A 26,831-nucleotide genomic window follows, 5' to 3' on the forward strand; every position below is an offset into this window, starting at 1 on the left:
AGATCTACTGAATTTCTACAACACTTTGTTTTTATTTTATATTTGACCTGCTAAATACATTTTGGTGTCTGATGAGAGCTAATCTCTGGGTTGTCGTGTTGATTATTGTTTAAGATATGTAAGATTTATTTTCACAGATTTAATGGGCTGAAATGATATTTGACTAATAGATGAACCATGAGGTCTTTTCAGGCTGTAACAACATCCAAAGAATTTTTCAGTCACTGGAAGTTCCCTGATGACATCGAGTACCGGATGCTGTTTCTAAATAGATCCTTGTGTGGAAATATGCAAGTGCTAGCGACTGTAATAGTCAGGCGAAAATCCTGGAACCAATTACTTAAGACACTCAATGTGAGGGAGAAACCAATCAGTTTTTTTCAAGTAACATTTAACATACACTAGCATTCAGTCTTGGCACATGCACATAGACAGCATTGCTGAATTCAGCTTGAACAAATATTTACTTTGTAGAAAAGCAGCAGTGCTGAAGCAACCCTTTTAGCCAACTTCTAGTTGCAAACTGTTTGAGAAGAACAAATAATAGTAAAAAGCAAGAAAGTTTTTACCTTTTTCATCATCATAGGATCCACCAGAACTGTTGCTGTACCTGGATTCGAGGCGAGAATGTGCTCTTATCACAACATTGTTGAACCTAAGGAAAATATGAAAAAAAAGTACATCAACAGCGTTTTAAAACATGATATTTTAGCCACTAATAAAAACTTGCAGTATTTAATGAAAAACAAATGATTGTTTTCATTTAATAGAAATAATTCAAATTTCTCCTCTTTGTTTCTCTTTCAAAAGTGATAATTAAAGCTGCATTACAAATGTAGCATATTTAAATAGTCATTTCTTACGTACATGTTTAATTTGTAACCATTATTTAACCAAATGTATTCTACAGCAAGGACAATGAATGACACTTAGGAATAAAAAAATCTGGAATTTTGGATTATTTTCCCTTTCTGTCTTGCCTAGTGATTTAAAATGCCAGTGCTGCAGATACCTATTCAATCAATAGGGCTGAAACCTGTTCTAAACTACCCTATCAGGCAGCTTCAGAGCAGCAGGAAAGTTGACGTTTCGGGTTCGGACCTTTCTCCAGAAATAGTTGTACCGCTTATTTATGCCTGCGAGACACCCAAACAAGATTTGAGTTTGAGCCTCAAATGCTAACAGTGAGCTGCAGATGCCAAACAAATTGATGCCATTTTGCAGCTCACAGACTACTGATAATTCTGACTTTTGCAACACAGCCAGACAGGAATCAGGAACTTCAGAATGAGAGGAAGGAGCTAGGAGTGGGAGCAATAAACTATATCCAGGGCTGCAGGAAAGAGAGTATACCTGGGCTAGGAGCAAGCCCTATCCATGAGGAAAGGGGAAGGAAGCACTATCTGGTAGAGGACAATAGATGGTGGGAGGGAGTGTGGGAGGGGATGTGGGCATTGCTGGCTATACCAGCATTTGTTGTCCAGCCACCATTGCCCCAAAGGCAGCAAAGAACCAACCACATTGCTGTGGATCTGGAGTCACATGTAGGACAGCCTAGATAAGGGTGGCTGATTTCCTTTCCTAAAGTGAACCAGATGGGTTTTAATGACAATTGACAATGGTCACCATTAGAGTAGTTTTTTATCTGGTACAAACTTCACTATCGGCCATGGTGGGATTCAAACCCATGTTCCCAGATCATTAACTAATCCAGTGACATTACCCACTATGCCACTTGCCACTCCCCTTTCCTCACATCACTTAAAAATGCTTCCCTTCAGGTGTTTATCCAATCCAATCCTACTAGAAAAATTTGGTATCGTTCTTAGCTCAACAGCATTTGATCACGAGAGAGATAGTAGGAACTGCAGATGCTGGAGAATCCGAGACAACAAGGTGCAGGGCTGGATGAACACAGCAGGCCAAGCAGCATCATAGGAGCAGAGATCACACTCATTTGTGATGAGCAAAACATCCAATATGCATTCCAAAGCAGTCATTCAATCATCACTTCACATCTGTAATAATCTAGTGAAATCAATGACCATGAAGTAGAATCACATAGCACTTCAAGCAATTGTTAATTGAAAATATTTATTTTACTTTAAAGTGCTCAACAGTGTTCAACTAAAATAATTGAAAATAAGCTGAAAAGAAACTTGATGAGCCAGAAGTAATCAAGAGAAGGAACAACTCAGACCATAAATTTTCTAAGCCTCAGCTGCAAGCTGTGAAAGTTTAAAAAGAAAAGGAAGTCTCAGTTGTGAGTGTGATTGTTTAACATCGCCAAATAATGACAGTGATCATGATGTCATTAATAAAATTATATTTATTGTTGTAGTCACTATGATTCGTTACAATAACATGAAATTATTCTTATCGTTATACATTATTATAGACCTTGGCCTCTCCTTTCATCCCCACCTGACCACACTCCATTCTGCCCCTTTCTGCACTTTCCCACACCCTGCATCCTCTGGCTCATTTGCACATTCCCCTTTGGTTTCCCACACTTGCCCTTCACCCCTGGCCCCTTCTCCCCAAACATTCTCTTCAGGCACAGATACTGGTTAAAACTGAAATTGTGCTAATTGAAAGTTCTGGTTGAGAATAGCAAGAAATCCAAGTTGTAATGGGGGATGGAGCAGAGATCAGACAGTGGTGACTTTGGGAGGTTGAACAAGTTCTGGGTAACACATCGCTGACAGGAAAGTGGGTGGAGGGGAGAAGTGGGAGAGTGGGGAGAGACCACAGGGGCGACAAGGCGCAAGCCTAGAATCTGGTAGGCTATAGCCCTAACACTGGGGGTATTAGGGATAGGTGTAAACCAAAGGCTGAGGGAGAATGGGAAGAGATGTAGCCCTGAGACTTGGGCAGGTGAGGGCACTAGATACACAGCCACAATAATCTAGTATGTTTCCAGCAGGCTCTAGTATGTTTCCAGCAGGCCGAAGGAGGCTAGCCTAAGTGTTGGGTGGTTTCGACTCACAGCACTACATGAGGAGGTTTGATGGAGAACCAGATGCATGGGCGAACTACAAGATTGCGGTTCTGAGACACATTAGGTGATGGAGATTCTCTTTAAACATTTTATTCACAATACTTTTTTAACTTCTTCTCATCTTGTCCCTTTCAATATAAATCTTGCTAGAATAGCTGGTTTACTGACATGACCACGCACTGAGCTGTGGTGACTCCTACCAGCAGCTTGTTGAATACCTCATAATTGTGGATGGCAAGCTGCAGGTGTAAGGGCTGGCACAGGTCTCCTTTGTCATTCTGGGTTGTATTGTGTCCCAAGGATCTCAGCAGTCAGGCACTCTAGAATAGCAGCCAAGTAGATAGATGCTTTAGAAACAGAGTCCCAGGTTTTTGACTCAGTGACAATGAGGGAAAGGCAATGTAATTCCAATTCAAGGTATTGTGTGGGTTGGGCACAAATTTGCAGGTGGTGGTATTCCCATGCATCTCCTGTTCATGACTTCCTAGGTTGCAGAGATCACAGGTGTGAAAGGTGCTGTTGAAGGAAACTTGGTGAATTGGTGATATGCTAGTCTTCATTTCTTTCATCATATACCTTTGAATTAAATTCCATCGCACTCTTACTTTTACAGCATTGCTGTATTTACATTATTGACTATTTGGTTATCATCTCCCCCACCCCATCTCCACTGGTGGAGCATCCTTTATTTTATCCACAGATTTGGTCACCCTGGCAGAGTGGGGAAGGAAGACTGGAGAATGATCAGATAGAAGGGTAAGTGCCAGTTGAAATGCAAGGGGTGGGGGAAGCTTCTGGAAAAATCTTTGAAAATATGCAGCAAAATTTGCTTTTTTTGAATTTCATAGGTTGTAGGAAGCTGCATTTGATGCTGACATGCCTGCATACACATATGTAACAAGTTGTAATCACCTTTAAATGCTCAACTGTTTCAGTATGATCATTTGCAATCCAGATGGATTCTAAATTACACCATCTGATGTCCGCTGATGCTTCCAGAAGACGTTCAACAAGGTACTTCACAAAACATTAAGTCATAAGCTAACAGCCCACAGCGTTGGAGGCAGAACAGACAGAGAATTAGTTAATGGGCAGGAAACAGCAAATGGGGTCGGGGTTCTTTTTCAGGTTGGCAACCTGTAATCAGTGGGGTTCACAGGGATCAGTGCTTGGACCACAACTGTTTGCAGTATATATTAATGACTTGGAGGAAGGAAACAAATGTTCTGTAGCCATGTTTGCAGACAACACAAAAATAGATGGAAAGGCTGGTTGTGAGAGGGACACAAATAGTTTACAGAGAGATATTGATAGCTTAAGTAAGTAGGAAAGATCTTGGCAAATGGAGTATAATATGGGAAAATGCAAATTTGTTCATTTTAGAAGAGAGAACAAAAGAACAGAATATTATTTAAATGGAGAAAAACTGCAAAAAGATGCAACACTAAAAAACTTGAGGGTACTTGTGTAAGAAACAAAACTAGCACATAGATATAGCAAGTAATCAGGAAGGCTAATGGAATGTTGGTCCTTATTTAATGGGGCTTGAAGTATAAGGTTAGGGAAATTTTACTGCAACTGTACAGGGTGCTGGTGACACCACATCTGGAGTATTGAATAGTTTTGGTTCCCTTCTTTAAGAAAGGTATTATTTCATTGGAGGAAGTTCAGAGAAGGTTCACAAGGATGATTGGGAGGAATTGTCTTGTGAGCAAAGGTTAAACAGGTTGGGACTTCACTCAGTGCTGTTTAGAAGAATGAGAGGTGATCTTGTTGAGACACACAGGATTCTTAAGGGGCTTGACAGGGTAAATGCTAAAAACAGGTTTCCACTTGTGGGACTGTCAAGGACCAGGGGGCATACTCTCAAAATTAAGGGGCTCCAAGTTAAGACTGATATGAGCAGGAATTTCTTCTCTTAGAGGGTTGAGAGTCTTTGCAGCTCTTTGCCATAGAGAGCTGCAGGGGCAGAGTTCTTGTGTATATTTAAGGCTGGGATAGAGTCTTGATCAGTAGGGGAATCAAGGGTTATCAGGAAAGGGCAGGCTAGCAGATATGAGGAGTGTCAGATCAGCCATAGTCCTACTGAATGGCAGAGCAAGCTCAAGGGACTGAATGGACTGGTCCTTTTCCAATTTCTTATGGTACTAAGACTTTGAACTTATTCCAGCAACAGTATCGAAGATTTCCTTCAGGAACTAGCCATACCCCAATCCAAGCTTATCCAATACAGCTACACCACTGGCATCTACCCAACAATATGGAAAGTTGCCAGGTATCTCCTGTCCATAAAAAGGCAGGACAAATTTCATCCAGCAATAACCTGCCTATCAGTCCACTTGAGAATCAGAAAGGTAGACAGCCATCATTGGTCAGTGCACTGAGTATAGGAGTTGGACGTCATGTTGTGGCTGTACAGGACAGTGGTGAGGCCACTTTTAGAATACTGCATTCATTCCTGGTCTCCTGGCTATAGGAAGGAGGTTGTTAAACTTAAAAGGATTCAGAAAAGATGTTGCCAGGGTTGGAGGATTTGAGCTAAAAGGAGAGGCTGATAGTCCCAGCCTCTTTTCCCTGGAGCATTGGAGGCTGAGTGGGGGTGGGGGGGAATCTCATAGAATTATGTTCATAAAATCATGAGGGCATGGATAGGGTGAACTGCCAATGTCTTTTCACCAGGGTAAGGGAGTCTAAAACTAGAGTGACTGGTTCAAGGTGAGAGGGGAAAGGTTTAAAAGGGACCTCAGGCAACTTTCTCACAGACAGGGTAGTGCTTTTATGGAACCAGAAGAGCTGGTGGAGGCGGGTACAACTACAACATTTAAAAAGCAGCAGGATGGGTACATGAGTAGGAAATGTTTAACGGGATATGTGCCAAATGCTGGGAAATGGGACTAGATCCATTTAGGATATCTGGTCAGTACGGACAAGTTAGACTAAAGGGTCTGTTTCCGTGTTGCATAACTCTATGACTCTATAAGTGATGGAAGGGTTTGTTGACGATGCTGTCAAATGACTTGCAAAGGAATAACCTGTTCGCTAATGCTCAGTTTGGATTCCACCAAGGCTACTTAGTACCTGACCTAATTACAGCCATGGCCCAAACGTAAAAAAACTGAAATTTCAGTGATGTTGAGAAAGTGGTTGCCTTTGACAACAAAGTCACATTTAACCGAGTGCATCCAAGACTCAACCATCTTCATTGATTCATCAATGACCTTCACTCCATGAAAATGTCAAAAGTGGGGGTTTCTCGGAAATGATTGCACAATGCTCCGCACCGCTTGCAACTCCTCAGATATTGAAATAGTCCATATCTTTACACAGCAAGACTTGGACAACATCCAATGTGACAAGTAGCAAGTAACTTTCATGCCAGACAAGTGCAAGGAAAGGACTGTCTCAAACTATTTGAGAGGATTTGCTGTGTACACCCCTAGGACGACGATCTGTTTCCATTAAATGGTGTAATGGAAATGAAGTTTGTGTTGTTGAACTTCTCCAGTAAAAATGTTTTTTTTGCAGAATCTTAAACCTACTAGTAAAAAATGCATTCACCTCTAAATATGGGATCAAAATCCTGGAACTCCCTCATTTGCAACACTGTGGCTGAAAAATCACAGACTACAGCAGTTCAAGAAAATAGTGCTCCATCACCTTCTTAATGGCAATTAGAAATGAGAATCAGTGGCCTTGCCACCAATGTTCATATCTCATGAATGAATTAAGATGAAATCCCAAACAATATTTTTCTTTCACTTCATCAACAAGCAGCTGATTGCTGTATTAGTTGGAATTTTCACGCTACCTGATACTGATTGTATAAAATGTGCAGGCAATATTCATAGTAAATTTAAAGCCCTATAAGAGTCATATGGAGAACCTGGAAAACATTTTTTGTTGTGCTGGTAGATGAATATATGATTAAAAATTAGCAAAATGTAAATAAATTTTTTACAATACTTCTGTTTTATATGCTTTTACATTGATTTTCAAAATACAGGAAAATAATTATGAATATGAATTGGTATGGCAAACTCTACTACTCAGTCTCGCTAATCCACTTGGACCTTGTGGTGCAGTGATAGTTTCTCTGCCTCTGAGCCAGGAACTCTAGGTTTCAGTCCCACTCCAGATTTTCATCATGGAAGGTATGATGTAATGTGACCTATAATCAGGTCAATAATCTATCTGTAGATCCTCTTGATAATCCTAAAGCAGACTGTAAGAGTGGGAGCGCCCCTGGGTTAGCCATGCATGATGCAAAATGGTGACATGCTACCAAGTTATCGCAGAATCCTTCAGCGTGGAAATGCCTATGGTTGGTCCAATAAAATTTAACTGTGGAAACAGATGCAAGAATGTACTTTGTAGTTTTTGACTTTTTGTTCCCAATCTTATTGTTACACTTTTAAACTCAAGAATATAACCAATTGGTCAAATCCTTTTGGATAGTTTTGTGGCATACTTTCACAATAGGTCAAATGCCTGGATCATCTCATTGCTCTAGTTCCCTCCCATTATCCAGAGATGTGCAGGCTAAGTAGATTAGCCATGGTAAATGTGGGGATAGGGTGGGGGTTAGGTCTGAGTGGGATACTCTTTATAGGGCCCGTGCAGGCTCGATGGGCTGAGCAGCCTCTTTCCACACTGTCGAGATTCTATGAAGTGAAACCTCCACACCCCCCAACCAATATTCTTTAAGCTTTCACATGAAGTAGAGGTTGCTCAGTCAATTTCAAGCACACTTTACTACATTGGCATGATCTCAGAGTACAGCGACTCTTAATTCCAAGTCTGCAAGTTATTGATGAGATTTCAGATTTCACACAAACCTTTCATCAGTTTCTTTCATCATTCGTCCCTCATCTATTTCTGGGAAACTTTCCTGTCCAGCTACCAAAGTATTGGTGCTAGATGTAGTCCCTGCAACAAAAAATATATTTATTAATATCAATGACATAAGTTACTCAAGGATAGCATTAACAACATGACAAGACTACACTAATAAAGTGATGAATTGCAGATACTGAAAATCAGAAACGAAAACAAAAATTGCTGGAAAAATTCAGTGGTTCTGCCAGCATCTGCGTGGAGAAAGCAGGTTTAATGTTTCAGATCCAGTGACCCTTCTCCAGACAAGACTACACTTTTCTGTTATTAAAAAACTGATCAGTGAACCAAGAAATATCCATATTAAATATAACATAATGGAGATAAACATTTAAACTGCAATAGTATTGAACTCCACATTAGAATCAGCTGCCATGCCTTAATGTGGAGAAAAATGAGTTTGGTCTCTTTGGCTTAGTTTCTGATGGGCAGTGTGATGCACTTATTTATTTAAAATATTTATCTTTTAAGCATGTTTTATGGGAATGCATAGTAATTGGAAACTTGGGCACAGTTCATCAATATTTTACTCATGAAAAGTCAATCAGACGTACTTCAACAACAGCTGGAATGCAATGGAAACTGTGATGAGGTTAGTAAGGTTACAGCAATGGCCATCTGCAGGAGTCAGTTGGGGACTTGTTTTTCATTTTCATGTCACCTCAAATTTACAAGGTTGGAGGCATGCTGCCAACAAGACACATGCTCACCATAGGCAATGTACTGATTAGCAGAAATAGAGAGAAGAAAGAGAGGAAGTGGGGTTGGGAGTGGGGGATGAGGGGAGGAAGAGAGAGAGAGAGAGATAGGGGAGAGAGAGAAAGGGGGAGAGAGAGAGAGAGAAAGAAAGGGGAAAGGGCAGAGAGAGGGGATCAAGAGAGAGAGAGCGCGAGCGAGCGAGAGAGAGAGCGAGCAAGAGACAGAGAGAGAGATGGGGGAGAGAGAGAGAGCCGGGAGGGGGGCGGGGCGAGAGGTGGGGGAAGCGAGAGCGAGAGCGAGAGCGAGAGAGAGGGGAGTCAGCATGAGAGAGAGAAAAGCATGGAAAAGCATAAAGAGATGTATTCCTTGCAGCAAATGCAGGAAAACAGTGTAGCTGCAACGGGATGTCTTGGAACAAGACAGTTTCAATATGGAACTGAGACACCAAATGAATGAGTAGCAGCTGAAGGCCTTTCAGCCTGTGCATTTATTAATAAGATGATGGCTGAAAGGCTTGATCTAACTTCCAAGAGAAAATGTTTCATTCAATGTGGTACACAAGTGGCTGTCTAAGTTATGAACTCTAGTCATTGGAACTTAATCTCCAAGCCATCTGATTTTGAAGGTGAAAATGTTATCCCTGAGTCAAGGCTGACACTGGCTGACACCAATAAATGGCAGCCTTTTACTAAGATCTTAGAGAAGGTCAAGATCCACTAAAAACATTTATCTCACCTGATGCAACTGTGGAAGTTTTGTTGCTTGCAGCGAAGCGATAAAAAGGTGGATTATCACAATGCAAAACAACAGGGTTTACAGGTTCTGTCTGCTGCATCTCAAACAACAACTCTTCCATTGTCTGAATAGTGTTGTTACGACATAAGTAGATTACTACTTTCTTTATCTGAAATGTGATAAATTCAAACTTATTACAAAAGCAATCTCATGAAGTGCATTTAATCTCAGAAAAGTTTGAATGTATTTTACATAAGTGTAAGGAAACATAGGCACTTGTCCAAAGAGAGATATTTGGAGTGATAACCAAAAAATCAATTGGTTGTCAAAAGAAGTGGTCTTTACGGAGTGCTATGATCTCAGTAGCGACCAGACATTTTTTTTGGAGATTTGAAAACTCAGGTACTACCTAAAAGAATGAAGCCACAAAGATCTTTGTTGACTTATTACTACCCTCTGTCTTAAACCCTCTGTTAAATACACTAAGAGTACAACAAACAGATTCATTTATACTGCAAACCAACTTGTGGACCTCACATTTTCTTTGCCACCCATTTGACTTGCTTCCCCAACTCAAGTCAGACAATTATTAGATATTGGAAGCTTAACTGCTTGGTCTAAATACAGTCTCAAAGTTCATCATAAAGGTAAAGATTTCATAAGCATTCAGGCTTCATGTATCAATTCATTCCTTATTCTTTTCCAATGTTTTTGCACCATAGATTCCATGTTCAATTTAGGCATCACTGTTTTAAATGTAGCCACCTCGCGTCAGAACTCTACTGTTTTTAAATGTTCTTTAACTCTGCCTCTCAAAGTTCTTCAGTTATCAAGGGGTTTAAAACGTTTTAGCCAGCACAGAGAATTTCAACTGATGTTGGCTCATAAGAAATGTTACCAGCAGCCAGTTTGTTCTAAACTGAACTGTTTGAAAAACAGAGCCAATCACACAGAAACCCATGTAGGAATTTAATGGAGGTCAGGCAGGAGGAGAGATTTGGATGCAGTTGCAGAGCATAGTGACTAGGCAGCTGAAGGCTTAGCTGTCACTGGAATTTGGGAGGGATATGGGTAACAGGCCAAAATCAGAGCGATTATCTAATTTAGCATAGGTTAGTAATCAAGGAAGTTATGAGATAGGAAAGATGAGATAATGATGGAATTTAAACATAAGTATGACCATGGTAAAATTGATTTGTCAATTGTGAACCAACATGTAGAAAGGGAGGAGTAAAGAGTCTGAACTTATTAAAAACAGCTGATCTTAGGTGCATAGGACTATGACACTTTGTGAAGTGTAACAAGAATGAAAACAGTCAATGACTTCAACCAGAAATTGGATGACAAAGAAAGACATTTGCAGGGAATTGAGCAAGGAGTGGGACTGACTGCTTTGCTCTGCAGGAATCTAGGATGGATTTGATTGGCCAAATGTCCTCCTTGAATACTGTTAATGACTCGAAGAATGATGGCATAGCTGTGTTGATCACACTGCTGTGCAATGGTGGTACATAGTCAGCTCTATTGATGCTTTTTGTCATCTTCATTAATAAAGTTGTGCAGAGTGCTTGTTATATAACCATTCTGGATACCCTGGCTGGTGCATACTGAAGAGAACCTCCAAATCTTTTTTAGGCTCCTGAAGTAGATCCTTAGTCTGGAAATTGCTTTTTTGCTAACACATCTGCTGATCATATGGCATGAATGTAGTGTTGTCAGTCTTCGCCGTTTGGGGTTCTGATCAATTTTGTCAGCCATGTTTGAAGTCTTGGAGGACACAGTAATGCCTAAAAATGTCAATAGCAATAAATTGAATACTTTCTATGGTACATTTATGGCAACTGTTTGATCGATTTTCCTTTCATTCACTTAATCTTGAGCAAGCTGGATACAGTAGACAGTGAGAAGCTGTTCCAGCTCATAAAAGAGAAAAGAAAGAATGAGAGGTCATTGATTTAAAGTGACATATAAAAGAAGCAAGGGAGGTATGAGAAAAAATACTTTTTCACACAATGAGTAGTTAGGGTATGGAATACACTCCCTGGGCATGTGCTGGAAGCAGGTTCAATTGAGGCATTCAAGATGGCCTTGCTAGCTGGGCTTGCATTTATTGCCTGTCCCTAATTGCCCTTGAGAAGGTGGTGTGAGCTGCCTTCTTGAACTGTTGCAGCACAACCACTGTAGGCAGACCCACAATACCGTTAGTGAGGGAACTTACGAATTCTGACACAGCAACACTGAAGGAATGGCAATATATTTCCAAGTCAGGATGGAGAGTGACTTGGAGGGGAACTTGCAGGGGGTGGTGTTCCCATGTATCTGCTGCCCTTTTCCTTGTACATGGAAGTGGTCGTGGGTTTGGAAGGTGCTATGTAAGGATCTTTGGTGTATTTCTGCAGTGCATCTTGTAGATTGTATACACTGCCGTTAATGAATGCTGGTGTGGAGTGATGGAGTGTTTGTCCGTGTGGTACCAATCAAGCAGGTTGCTTTGCCCTGGATGGTGTCAAGCTTCTGGAGTGTTGTTGAAGCTGTATTCATCCACGTAAGTGTGGAGTATCTACCACACTCCTGACTTGGGCATTGTGAATTGTGGACAGCTTTGGGGAGTCAGAAGGTGAGTTACTCACAACAGAATTCCTAGTCTCCGACCAGGTCTGATAGCCACTGAATTTGTATGGCAAGTCCAGTGAGTTTCTGGTCAATGGTAACTCTCAAGATGTTGGTAGTGGGGGATTCAGTGATGGTAATGCCTTTCAATGTCAAAGGGCGATGGTTAGATTGTCTCTCAATGGTAATAGTCATTGCCTGACATTTGAGTGGTGTAAATGTTACTTGCCACTTTTCAGCCCATGCCTGGATATTGTCCAGGTCTTGCATTTGGACCTGGACAGCTCCAGTCTCTAAGGAGTCACAAATTCTGCTGAATATTGTGCAATCACCATTGAACATCCACTTCTGACATTATGATGGAGGGATAGTAATTGATGAAGCAGCTGAAGGTAGCTGAGCCTAGGACACTGTTCTGAGGAAGTCTTGCAGAAATGTCTTGAAGCTGAGATGACTGACCTCCAACAGTCACAATATGTGCTAGATAGGACTCCATTATAAATAGTGGTATAAATTAATATAAATACATACAAATTATTGTAATCATTTGAAAATTGGCAATTTTGTTTGCCCTAAACAAAAAACCTCAGCAATTTGTCTCTTCTTTCAGATTTTGAAATTCTAACCCCTGTACAGCATTTATGTTGTGGTCTAAGATACTCACATACAACAGAAGAGATGTGTCACTGCTAACTCCACAAAGGCTGATCAGAAATTGCAGGGCAACCCTGAGATTATTGTTCCATTTTTCATTGTCTACTAGTGCATTCCAGGCATTTTCCATTTCTGATCCAGGAACTTCATCCCCATACTGGAAAAAGAAGGAAAAAAATTACTTGCAATTGTATATTTCTGAAGAAGTTGATTTTGAGGTGTCGTGAATTGAGGTTATTTAAAGTCTAGCAGTCATGTTTAGTTATCATAACATTTCTATAAATAAACAGCATACAACCTTCCAGTAATATCTTTTTCATGCTAAAGGGAAAATAAGATCAATGGAAATAGTAAATGGAAATATCACCAAGTACGTTTTCAACCAAGGATTGACTAAACTAATCACAGAAGTGAGAATCAATGGTTACACTCAAAGGCTTGAGGTATTAGGCTATTTTCATTGTAAAATCAGATGGGGTGTAAAAAGACATTTACTGTGTCAGTTGTGATAAATTGCCCGCAGGGAATTAACAGGACTCTCCAAAGTAATAAAGGGTTTTGTAGTGATACACAATTAAGGGTATTGCTGCCAACAAAGATGTATTGCCAAAGCTTTTTGACTTGCACTTCAAGAATGGAAATTTCAAACAGAAACGACAATATTACAAAGAAAAAGTGCTGACTGATTGGCAAGTCAACTCTAATTGGTTGAGACATTGCCAGAGAGAAAGCAGTAGGAACCGTAAGCTTCCAACCTTCTAGTTAACACAAAAAAAGGTACAAGACTTAAATATGATTCTTTTGTTTGAAGACAATAGGTAGCTGTACGTGTGTTGTGCATAATGTGGAGGGCTGTTGTAGGTTGCAACGGGACATTGACAGGATGCAGAGCTGGACAAAGAAGTGGCAGATGGAATTCAACCCAGAAAAGTTGAAGTGATTCATTTTGGAAGGCTGAATTTGAATGCAGAATACAGAGTTAATGGTAGGATTCTTGGCAGTGTGGAGGAACAGAGGGATCTTGGGGTCCATGTCCACAGATCCCTCAAAAGTTGCTACCCAAGTTGATAGGGTTGTAAAGGTGTTTGGTGTGTTGGCAGGGGAATTGAGTTTAAGAGCCGCGAGGTTATGTTGCAGCTCTATAAAACTCTGGTTAGACCACACTTGGAATATTGTGTTCAGTTCTGGTCGCCTCATTATAGGAAAGATGTGGAAGCTTTAGAGAGGGTGCAGAGCAAAATTAACCAGGATGTTGCCTGGACTGGAGGGCAGGTCTTATGAGGAAAGGTTGAGGAAGCTAGGGCTTTTTTCATTGGAGCAAATAAGGATGAGAGGTGACTTGATAGAGGTGTACAAGATGATGAGAGGCATAGATAGAGTGGACAGCCAGAGACTTTTTCCCAGGGTGGAAATGACTATTACGAGGGGACATAATTTTAAGGTGATTGGAGGAAGATATAGGGGAGATGTCAGAGGTAGGTTCTTTATACAGAGAATGGTGGGCGCGTGGAATGCACTGCCAGCAGTGGTAGTGGAGTCAGATTCATTACAGACATTTAAGCGACTCTTGGGTAGGCACACGGATGATAGCATAATGTAGGGTATGCAGGGTAGTTTTATCTTAGTAGGATAATAGGTCAGCACAACATCGTGGGCCAAAGGGCTGTACTTTGCTGTACTGTTCTATGTTCTTTGTTCTGTGAATGTATGTAACTTCCAGAAATCATTATCTGTAATATTGTTGTTTGTTTGAAATTTCCATTCTTTCATTTGTCCTAATGCGGGACAAAGTACTTTAATGCATCTGAACATTTTCACAGTGCTTCCCAATTTAATGGTTACTTTTACCTATTTCTTCTTAAACAAAGGCTGATCATTAATCACTGTTTTTAGCATGTTTCTCATATCAAATTATTACATGTGTAATTGGCAACACCAGGCTGATCCCTGGGATGGCAGGATTGATAGATGAAAGATGACTACACCAGTTAGGACCATGTTCACTGGAATTTAGAAGAATGAAAGGGGTGGGGGAGCACATAGAAACCTATAAAATTCTAACAGGACTAGACAGGGTAAACAGGGGAGGGATGTTCCTGATGACTGGGGAGTCCAGAACCAGGGTTCACAGTCTAAGAATACTGGGTAGGCAAGGCAGGACTGGAACGGGAAGAAGTCTCTTCACCCGAGTGGCGAATCTTTGGAATTCTCTGCCACCAGAAATGTTGAGGCCAAAACACTGAATATTTTCAAGAAGGAGTTGGTGTAGTTCTTGGGGCCAAATAGATCAAGGAGTATAGGATAAAAATGGGAACAGGGTACCAAGTTGGATGATCAGCCATGATGATACAGAATGCATAACCGTTCCAAAAGGCTGAATGGCCCACTCCTGCTCCTATTTTCTATGTTTTTCAACTGTCAAAGGTTTACGACTCCAGACTCGGATTTCCCCATGGCTCATATCTCCTCAGAGGTACTGCAATCCTTTCCTCCTCCAGAAATGGGCCTATCTCCATGGAAACAGCATCTAAAATGCATACCTCTGCAATGAACAGGCAACAGTGGGATTACCATGTGGCTGCTCGTGACCCATACCCTTAATAATTCCACTTAACAGGAATGTGGAAAGAATCCCAGAGTCAGTTGCCACCCACTGCTTTTAAATCCTGCCCGACTTCTGATCTAACTGACAGATATATGAAAATCTGGCCCAAAAATTTCATGTATGTTATTAATAGCAAGAGTGCTTTACCATTTCATGAATATATGTCTAACTTAATTTGTTTCATGGTGTTGAATTGGAGAAGAAATGGGATTCATCTTTTTCTCTGCATGTTACATCCTCATTATCTGTGAATTATTAGTCATGGCTTATGCCATGATATGACTCAAGGAGAACAGACAGTTTCAAGCACTACCTCAGTCGGTATGGGGATTAAAAACAGGCTGTCAGCTTTATTATGCACTACACTCTAGCCACCTAGCCCTCTCATCCATTCACAGTTAAGAAATAATAAAACATTACCTTAGCAGTCATATACATGAGATTATTAAGAACCAGAGAAGTGGCTTGTGGAGATCCCCAGCCATTTCCTTTCAGTCCACATTCCTCAATCATTTCTTCTTCCTTGTAGTTTGTTTGTTCATCAGGGGTTTGTGGGTTCGACATAATGGGCAGAAGGCCGCCATCCACTAACTCAATGTTACGTAGCCATGGCAAAAGATAAGTGAGCATAATTTGCCGGCCATTTGGGTGAGTGGTTGGAAATCTCTGGCTGACCTCTGGTCCAAGAGATGGAAACAAAACATTATTTTCAGGAGTTCTAAAAATATATACAAAGCAATGGTAATCTTGAAAATGCAAAATAGCTCATAAATTTACCTTCATATTAAGTTATATGTGATATCCTCCATTTTTACTTCACAGGAAATGTGAAATTACATCACATTTATACAGTATTATTCACAGAACCTACTAGCTCAGGAGATCCCAAACATAAAATAGGAAATGTGGAACTACTGTAGTAGAGGATATTTCGATGTTGCTACAGTCAAACTGTTTTTAAGATAACAAGATTTATTTTGAGACTTGTATAAGGAAACACACTTGTGTGGCTAGTATCATAACTGGAGCAGTAGTGCACAAAAATCAAACCCATAACTGCATGAAATACTGAAATAAATCATTGGTATTTTTATTGTACAGATACGTGACTTGTGAAATTTTGACAGAAACTTTCATTTTCTGGATTAGTTCCCCATATTAGAAATGGCCAGCACTAAATAATGGGTAGATTCTACAATGGACAGTCCATCAACACCTGGACGTCAGTTCAAAAGACAGCACTAGGCAAAGCTGTTAAGATAACTTTCAGCATTTATGGATCTAAGCTTGCTTCAGAAAACTTTGTAAGTGTTTATGAATTTGCCATCATTCACGTGGGAATAAATGCTCAGGACACAATATTGCTGGGAAAAAGTGACCAGAAGACCATAAAAAAGCCAAGCACAATTATGCCTTTCACATCTGCTCCTCCATTTGATCATGGCTGATATCTTTCTCAACCCCATTCTCCTGCTTTCTTTCTGTAATCTTTAATCCCTTTACCAACCAAGAACCTATCTATCTCTGTCTTAAATACACTCAATGACTTGGCCTTGACAATGAGTTCCACAGATACATTACTCTGAGATCTCAGTTCTAAAAGGGTTGGTCTTCACTCGGACAGTGAGCCCTTGGGTCCTAGTCTCTCCTTTTAGTGGAAACATCTCCACGTCCACTCTGTCCAGACCTCTCAGTATTCTATAAGTTTTCTAAACTCCATCATGTGTAGATCCAGAGTCCTCAACTGCTCCTAATGTGACAAGCCCTACATTCCCAGCATCATTCTTGTGAAACTCTCCTGGACCCCCTCCAAGATCAGCATATCATTCCTTAGATATGGGGCCTAAAATTACATTCAAAATTCTAAACATAATCTGAGCAGAACATTATACAGTCTCAGCAGAACATCTCTGGTCTTGTATATTAGCCCTCTCGAAATGAATGCTAATATTGCATTTGTCTTCCTAACTGCCAATTGAACCTGCATGTTAACCTGAAGAGAATTCTGAACTAGGATTCCCAAGTTCTTTTGAGCTTCATATTTCTGAAGCCTTTCCCCATTTAAAAAATAATCTACGCCTTTATTCTTTCTACTGATGTGCATAACCTCACACTTTCCCATATTGCATTCCATCTGCCATGTTTTGCCCACTCTCCCAGCCTATCCATGTCCTTCTGCAGTTCCCCGCTTTCTCAACCTTCCCTCCACCTAGTTTTGCGTCATCTGTAAACTTAGCTACAATGCTCTCAGTTCCTACATCCAGATCATTAATGTATTGTGAATATTTGAGGTCCCATCACGGACCCATGCAGAACTTGCGTGTCACTGGCTGCCATTCTGAAAAGCACTCCTTTATTCCTATTCTCAGCCTTCTGGCAGTCAGCCAATTCTTTGTCCAGACCAATACCTTATCCCTGACACCATGGGCTTTATTCTTATTTAGCAGCCTTCTGTGAGGCACCTTGTCAAAGGCCTTCTGGGAATCTAAATAGATCACATCCAATGGTTCTTCTTTGTTGAGCTTGCTCATTACCTAGAGTCATAGAGCGGTACAGTGAGGAAACAGACCCTTCAGTCCGACTCGTCCAGATATCAACCAGATATCCTAAATAAATCTAGTCCCATTTGCCAGCATTTGGCCCATCTCTCTCTAAACCCTTTCTATTCATATACCCATCCAGATGCTTTTTAAACGTTGGAATTGTACCACCCTCTACCACTTGCTCTGGCAGCTCATTCCATTCATGCACCACCCTCTGGGAGAAAAAGTTGTCTTTTAGGTCCCTTTTAAATCTTTTCCCTCTCACCTTAAACCAATGCCCTCTAGTTTTGGACTTCCCCACCCTGGGGAAAAGACCTTGCCTATTCACCCTATCCATGCCTCATGATTTCATAAATCTCTAAGGTCACCCCTCAGCCTCCGACGCTCCAGGGAATATAGCCCCCGCCTATTCAACCTCTCCCTATATTTTAAACCCTCCAACCCCGGAAACATTCTTGTAAACCTTTTCTGAACTCTTTCAAGTTTCACAACATCCTCCCTATAGCAGGGAGAACAGAATTGCACACAATATTCCAAAAGTAGCCTAACCACTTGTCCTGTCCAGCCGCTACATGACCTCTTAACTCCTATACTCAATGTACTGACCAATGAAGGCAAGCATACCAAGTGCTTTCTTCACTATCTTATCTATCTGCGACTCAATGTTCAATGAACTATGAACCTTCCCTCCAAGGTCTCCTTGTTCAGCAACACTCCCCAGGACCTTACCAGTAAGTGTATAAGTCCTGCTCCGATTTGTCTTTCCAAAATGTAGCACCTCAAATTTATCCAAATTAAACTCCATCTGCTGCTCCTCGGCCCATTGGCCCATCTGATCAAGATCTTGCTGCACTCTGATGTAACCTTCTTTGCTGTCCACTACACCCCCAATTTTGATATAATCTGCAAACTTACTATATTCACATCCAAATCATTTATATAAATGACGAAAAGCAGTGGACCCAGCACCAATCCTTGTGGCACACTGCTGGTCACAGGCCTCCAGTCTGAAAAAGCAACCCTCCACCACCACTCTCTATCTTTGAAACAGTTCTGCATCCAAATAGCTTGTTCTCCCTGTATTCCATGCGATCTAAAGTTACTAACCAGTCTACTATGAGGAACCTTGTCGATAGCCTGACTGAAGTCCATATAGATCACATCCACCACTCTGCCATCATCAATCCTTTTTGTTATTTCTTCAAAAAACTCAAGTTAGTGAGACACCATTTTCCACACACAAAGCCATGGTGACTATTCCTAATCAGTCCTTGCCGTTTCAAATACATGTAAATCTAGACTCTCAGGATTCCCTTCAACAACTTGCCTACCACCGAAGTCAGGCTCATCAGTCTTAGCTCCCTGGTTTTTCCTTACCACCTTACTTAAATAGTGACACCAAATTAACCAACCTCCAGTCTTCCGACACCCAATCTGTGGCTATCGATGATATCGACAAATATCTCAGCGAGGGGTCCAGCAACCACTTCCCTAAGCTTCCCACAGAGTTCCAGGGTACATCTGATCAGGTCCCAGGAATTTACCCTGGGACCTGACCCTACACTTTTCCCTGCAACTGCAGGAAGTGCTACACCTGCCCCTACACCTCCCCCCTCACCCCCATCCCAGGCCCCAAGAAGACCTTCCACATCAAGCAGATGTTCACCTGCACATCTGCTAATGTGATATACTGTATCCGCTGTTCCAGATGTGGCCTCCTCTACATCGGGGAAACCAAGCGGAGGCTTGGGGACCGCTTTGCGGAAAACCTACGCTCGGTTCGCACTAAACAACTGCACCTCCTAGTCGCGAACCATTTCAACTCCCCCTCCCATTGATGACCATCCTGGGCCTCCTGCAGTGCCACAACGATGCCACCCAAAGGTTGCAGGAACAGCACCTCATATTTCGCTTGGGAACCCTGCAAGTCCAATGGTATCAATGTGGACTTCACAAGCTTCAAAATCTCCCCTCCCCCGACCACTATCCCAAAACCAGCCCAGCTTGTCCCCACCTCCCTAACCTGTCCTTCCTCCCACCTATCCACTCCTCCCACCTCAAGCCTCACCTCCATCTCCTACCTACTAACCTCATCCCGCCCCCTTGACCTGTCCGTCCTCCCTGGACAGACCTATCCCCTCCCTAACTCCCCACCTACACTCACCTTTACTGGCTCCAACCCCGCCTCTTTGACCTGTCTGTCTCCTCTCCACCTATCTTCTCCTTTATCCATCTTCTATCCGCCTCCCCCTCTCTCCCTATTTATTTCAGAATCCCCTTCCCCTCCCCCATTTCTGAAGAAGGGTCTAGACCCGAAACGTCAGCTTTCCTGCTCCTCTGATGCTGCTTGGCCTGCTGTGTTCATCCAGCTCTACACCTTGTTATCTCATTTACCCACCCATTATGTCTTTTAAGATGCCCAGCACCACCTCCTCTGTAGTATGGACATTTTTCAAGATGTCGCTATTTATTTCCCCAACATTCTCTATCTTCCATATCCTTCTCCACAATGAACACTGATGCAGAATACTTGTTTAGTATCTCCCCCATCTCCTGCAGTTTCACAAAGATCAGCAGGGCTGCCTGTGTAAGGGGTTCTATTGTCTCCCTTGTTACTCTTTTGTCCTTAAAGTATGTGTAGAATCCCTCTGGATTCTCCTTAATCCTATTTGCCAAAGCTATCTCATGTCCCCCTTTTGCCCTCCTGATTTCCCTCTTAAGTTTACTCCTACAGCCTTTATACTTTTCTAGGGATTCACTCGATCCATGTTGTCTATAACTGACGTATGCTTCCTTCTTATTCTTGACCAAAACCTCAATTTCTCTAGTCATCCAGCATTCCCTGCACATATCATCCTTGCCCTTCACCTATCATTATCTCATTTTTGAAAGCTTCCCATTTTCCAGCCATCCTTTTACCTGCGAACCCCTATCACTTTTCTTGCCTAATACTGTCAAAATTGTCCTTCCTCCAATTTAGAATTTTAACTTTTAGATCTGGTCTATCCTTTTCCATCGCTATTTTAAAACTAACAGAATTATGGTCACTGGCCCCAAAGTACTCCTCCACTGACACATCAGTTAACTGCCCTCCCTTATTTCTCAAGAGTAGGTTAAGTTTTGCACCTTCTCTAGTAGTACAAAGTAGTTCTGCTATAACATGTGTTTCATTAACGTGAATTGGCTGTAACACGATTGATGAATAGCAGATGCTGTTTGTATAATGCAAATTTTCTGCTGTACAGGTATAGCGATTTTCTATAGTGATCTTCTATGGTGATTTTCTACAGTGTGAGGTCACGTAAGAATGAAACTATCACGCTCTAGGAGAACTAACTTTACATCAATATACTTAATCAGAAAATTTTTTTTTACATAAATTCATCTCCATCCAAGCCTTAAACATTATGGCAGTCCCAGTCTATGTATGGAAAGTTAAAATCCCCTACCATAACCACCCTATTGTTCTTACAGATAATTGAGATCCCCTTACAAGTTTGTTTCTCAATTTCCCACTGACTGTTGGGGGGTCTATAGTACAATCACAATAAGGTGATCATCCCTTTCTTATTTCTCAGTTCCACCCAAATAACTTCCCTGGCCATACTCCCAGGAGTATCCTCCCTACATCTTCTGCTTCTCTCCTTTCTTAAACAGGGGTGTTAAATTACCCATTTTCCAGCCCTCTAGGACCCTTCCTGACTCCAATGATTCCTGAAAGATTACCATCAATGCCTCTACAATCTCCTCAGTTACTTGCTTCAGGTCCCTGGGGTGTAGTACATTTGGTCTGGGTGACTTATCCACCTTCAGACCTTTCAACTTCCCCAGAACCTTCTCCTTGGTGATGGCCAGTACATGCACCTCTTCCCCCTGCTTCTCTTGAAGTTCTGGCATGCTACTGGTGTCTTCCACCATGAAGAGTGATGCAAAGTATCTATTCAGTTCCTCTGTCATTTCTTTTCTCTCCATTACTAGTTGTCCAGCCTCATTTTCCAGCCATTCAACGTCCACTCTTGGCCTCGCTCCTACTTTCTAGAGATTGAAGAAATTCTTGCAATCTTTTATATTATTAGCTAGCTTGCACTCATATTTCATCTTCTTCCCATTTTTTTTTAAACTTGTCCTCTGCTGGTTTTTAAACATCTCCCAATCCTCTGGCTTCCCATTGGTCTCCACCACATTGCAAACTTTTTCTTTTCCTTTTATGCAGTCCCTGATTTCCCTTGTCAGCCATGGTTGCCTTGTCCTCCCATTCATATGTTACTTCTTCCTTGGGATTAATTTCTGCGATGCTTTCCGAATTGCCAGAAACTCCTGCTATTGCAGCTTAACCGTCTTCCCTGGTAGGCTCTCCTTCCAATTGATTGTGGCCAGCTCCTCCCTTTACTCAGTTACCTTCACTCAACTGTCATATTATTACATCTGAGTCAAGCTTCTCCCTTTCAAACTACAGGGTGAATTCTTAGGATCTGCTACCAACCTGATTATCCCAGTCTACCTACATATTGAAGCCCCCAGTGATTATTATAATGGTGCCTTTCGTACGTGCTTCTTCTATCTCCTAATTTATTTTCTGTCCCACATCCCGACTACTGTGAGGACACCTGTACATAACTCCCATCAGAGTCTTTTCTCCTTTGCAGTTCCTCAACTCTAGACACAGATTTGATGCCATTCAACCTATATCGCTTCTTGCTATTAATTGAATTACATTTCTTAATAAAAAGGCAATCCCGCCCATCTGCCTGTCCTTTTGACAAGATGTGTGGCCTTGAAAATTTAGTTTGTAGACCTGATCCCCTTGCAGCCATGTCACTGTGAAGCCCACATCATACCCGCTAATTTTAATCTGCACTACAAGTTCATTTACCTTTTTGTAAACTGCATGCATTTAAGTACAATGTTGACAGCCCCTCTTATTATAGTTGTACCCTTATCTGCTGTGCCTGAGGATACCTGACCCTCTTCATGCTCTCTATCTATTACTTGTTCTGAAAAAAATTTAATAATCTATCCTGACCCCTCCCTCTTTTAAGTAGTTTGATGCCCGTGTGACCATCCCATTTTGCCTTTCCACTAGGGTTCTGGTCCCAGATTGGTTCAGGTGGAACCTGTCCCAATACTGAGGCCAGTCCCCACAAAATGGAACCTCTATTTCCCATGCCACTCCTTTAGCCACGTATTTACTCCCCTAATTTTCTTATCTCCATGCCAATTCGCACATAGTTCATTTTATAATCCAGAGATCTCAATCCTTGAGGTCCTGTTCTTTAATTTTGTTTTTTATTCCTGATAATCCTGAAACAGGACCTCTTGCCTAATCTTACTTATATTATTGGTCCCACCCTGGACCATAACGACTAGATCCTGCCCCTCCCTCTCCAATATCTTTTCAAGCCAGTTCAAGATGTCCTTTACCTTGGCAGACAACACACCATGTGGGATTCTCAATCCTGCTTACAAAGGATGCTATCTGTACCCCTAATTATTGAATCCCTTACCTCTACCACTTTTCTTTTTGTTCCGCCTGCTTGAAAGGCCACCTGTACCACAGTGCAGTGATCAATTTCCCTATCATCCCTACAGTCCTTTTCATCATTCACACAAGGAGCAAGTACCTCATACATGTTGGACAAGGTCAAGAGCTGAATTCCTCCTACGCTAAATTCATGAACCCTCTACTTGCCTCACTTGTAGTCATACGCTTCAGTCCCTGACCACTGGCCAAATTTGAAGCACTTAACCTACAAGGTGTGATGAACCCCTAGAAGGCAGTATCCATGTAACTCTCCCCCACCCCCTGAACTGGACTTCCCCGGGCAACCAACACTTGCTACAGATGTGGTCACAATGACCCGCAATGGTGTCCATCAGTTCCCATATCATGCAGGTACAACATATCACCTGGCCCTGAATCTCCAAATTCTTCAATTATTTTTAATTTAAAAAAAATTTCTACTGATCCTTAGTTTTTAATCTGCAATATGCTTCTCCAATTTACCTTTAATCTGAAAGCAATTTAGAACAGTTATTCAAATTAACAAGTACTCACCAACTAATGACCTTATGGCTATTCCTGTGATGCCACGTTTTTTCACCCACTGTTTCCAATCTCTGAGTCTCCTCCCCCACTGGCTCTTCTCGCTATCACTTTCTCTCTGGGTTCCTAATTAAGAGTGTAGGCCTTGAGTCTCAATCACAATTTTTATTTCCCGCTCAGCCTCAGTGCCCTCCCCTGCTGGCTCTTAGTTCACCTTATACCCCAAATTCCCTCAGACCTATGCGCTGTGTTGCCGAAGCTGTATATCTTGCATTCATCAGGACAAAGGCAAGAATTCAAACTTAAAATGATCACAACAATTTATATTACAAGAGAAACAGGTGCTGATAGTTTGGCAAGTTCACTTTGATTGGCTCAGGCATTGTCCTGGAGAAAGCAACAGGGATCCATAGACTTCCCAGGTCCTTGAGTAATTTAAAAAAAGGTGTATGGCTTTAGATTGCAGTGAACAGGTCCCTGCATATGAAGGTGTTGCTTTAAGAAGCATAAATAAGCCACGTTACAAGCTCAACTGAGTATTTTAAATTAGCTGTTAGTGCTGCTATTAGCATAGTAAGAATTGTTCAGCGTTACGAAAATACAAATTTGGAAAAGTAGGAAATTTTTCTCCTCGAGCCTACTCCATTATTTAAGTAAGATCATGGCTGATCCATTGGTGTTTTGCAATCCACATTTCAATGTACGTCCAATAACTGCAGATTCTTGTTAGGCAAGTGAATAATCTAAAATGAAAGTAAAGTATTACATATACTAGAAACCGGAAATCAAAATAGGAACTGCTGGAGAAACACAGTAGATCTAGCAGTATCTATGCAGAGAGAAACATTTCAATTCCAATAGGATTTTTCTCTGTCCCATTTGCAAGTTTCCATGATATGCAGCAACAACGATCTGATCAGGACTGTCAATGTCCCAGAGGTTAAGTTTGATGTATTTTGTTTCTGTGTCAAGTTTGCAGGTCGAGCAAATGGTTATTAACATCATTTCTCAATAGACCAATCTTATAGCATGTGAAACTACACATCATGTATATATTTTCTTCTTTGACCTTTCTTGGGGTGTGGGTGTCATGATCAAAAACAGCACCTTTCCTCCATTCCTAACTGCCCTTGATTTGAGTGGCCGCACAGACCTTACGGAGATGAAATCCCATCTTCACATTGAAGAGATTATCTATTGTGTTGTGAGGCACTATCTTCATACCAAATGCGATAGACTTTGAAAAGTTCTAGTAACTTAAGACTGGGCTTCCATGAGACAAATACAATTTGCAACCTCATAGCTCAGCACTCCACCACCACCGTCAAGCCAGGGGATCAACCCTAGTTCAATGAAAAGTGCAGCAGAGTATACAAGGTCCAGTATCAGGCATACCTAAAAATAAGTTGTCAACATATTGATCTGTAACACAGGACTTCTTATGTGCCAAGAAGTATTAGCAACAAGTGAGAGACAGGGCTAAGTTACTTCATAACCAATGATCAGATCTAAAGTCTGCTGTCCGACCACATACTGTTGTGACAATTGTCATGGACAATTAAACAATTTAAAGAGGAGACTGACACACCTGCAATGTGGAAATTTGCTGAATCCTATGCACAAAAAGCAGGACAAATCTAACCAAGCAAATTAGTTCCCCATCAGTCTACTCTCCATTATGAGTAAAGTGATGGAAGGAGTAATCAACAGTATTGTCAAGCAGCTCTTCTTCAGCAATAACATGCTACTGATGTTCAGTTTGGGCTCTGCCAAGGCCACTCAGCTCCTAACCTTCTTGGTCCAAATCTGGATAAAAGAGCTGAATTCTAACAACGAGTTGCCAGTGACAGCTCTTGACATCAAGGCTGCATTTGACAAAGGTGGCATCAAGGAGCCCTATCAAACTCGCATCAATGGGAATCAGAGGAAACATTTCTGCTGGTTCAAGACATACAGAGTCATAATCCGTAAGGACATGAGAAAAGAGATGTAGAAGCACACCTATGCACGCTATCAAGGAATCCAGTCTGGAGAAGACAAAAAACAATGCTCTTCTGGTCCTACATGAACAATGAGATTAAGGACATTAACCAGTGCAGTGCTTGTAATGAATACAAAGCTAAACAAGCTAAAGTGCTGCTTATGACACATGACATCCCAGACAGACCAAGGATGAAGCTTGGAGTAGAGCTCTCACTTTTGCAGGAACTGATTGTCTTGTTACCATTGATTACTATTCTGACTACTCAGAGTTGGACCAGTTCACACCAATGATTACTGGTGAGATTCTGGAATGCCTGAAAAAAATACTTCAGTTATTACAGCATTCCAGGCATTGTGATGTATGATAATTGTCCGCAATTTATGACTGAAGAATTCAGCCCATTCATAGATGATTTGGTAATTCAATACTATACATCACTAATGGAAAGGCAGAGGTGGTCAGGAAGATTACCAAAGGGATCATCAAGGAACTGCACAAATCCTGCACAGACCTGTACAAACCTTGAATGGATAAATACCCCTAGTGAAGGCATGGAAAGTATTTCAGTACAAAGACTAACGTCATGCTACATTTAAGATTATTTTTCAATAGTGAAAAAAACGACTGAAGCCAGAGCTACTAACAAGCATGAGTGACAAAATCAAAGCAAAACAGCAGAAATACAAATCTCACTTTGATAAAATTGCCAAGTCATTGCCAGAGTTGAGCAAGGAAGAGCCAGTCAGAGTGCAAACGCTAAATGCTCCCAATAAGAGTCAGCCTGCATGGCAATTTGGAACCTGTGTTGTCACCTTGATCATAAGCAGTGAATAAGAATGACCAGATATGCCATTACAACCAATGTTCACTCTAGGCGGCACAGCTATGCATGTGTGCAACTGCTCTGTAGTTGCAACCACAGGTATTTACATACAACTACAAGAACTGTGTCTTCACTTCAGGCAGCTGGCAAGAAAGATGTGATCTCATCATCTACGCAGATTATAGAATGACCAGTCACTATTACAACAGTTACCATAGCAACATCACTGTTTACAAGCACA

At 41.4% G+C, this 26,831-nt stretch overlaps 1 protein-coding gene across 1 annotated transcript in view; it reads right to left on the minus strand.

The window, feature by feature from the left end:
* LOC109918532 (protein furry homolog) overlaps positions 1 to 26,831 on the minus strand; it is a 269,885-nt gene that overhangs the window by 96,935 nt on the left and 146,119 nt on the right. The window contains exons 32-36 of the mRNA XM_048598115.1: positions 15,618 to 15,874; positions 12,603 to 12,749; positions 9,329 to 9,497; positions 7,837 to 7,927; positions 570 to 655 (exon numbers count right to left, since the gene is read on the minus strand). Of these exons, the coding sequence (XP_048454072.1) occupies positions 570 to 655; positions 7,837 to 7,927; positions 9,329 to 9,497; positions 12,603 to 12,749; positions 15,618 to 15,874 (750 nt within the window). The remainder of the gene's footprint in view (positions 1 to 569; positions 656 to 7,836; positions 7,928 to 9,328; positions 9,498 to 12,602; positions 12,750 to 15,617; positions 15,875 to 26,831) is intronic.

This window comes from Rhincodon typus, chromosome 6 (genome assembly GCF_021869965.1).
Source record: "Rhincodon typus isolate 14 chromosome 6, sRhiTyp1.1, whole genome shotgun sequence".
Taxonomy (NCBI): domain Eukaryota; kingdom Metazoa; phylum Chordata; class Chondrichthyes; order Orectolobiformes; family Rhincodontidae; genus Rhincodon; species Rhincodon typus.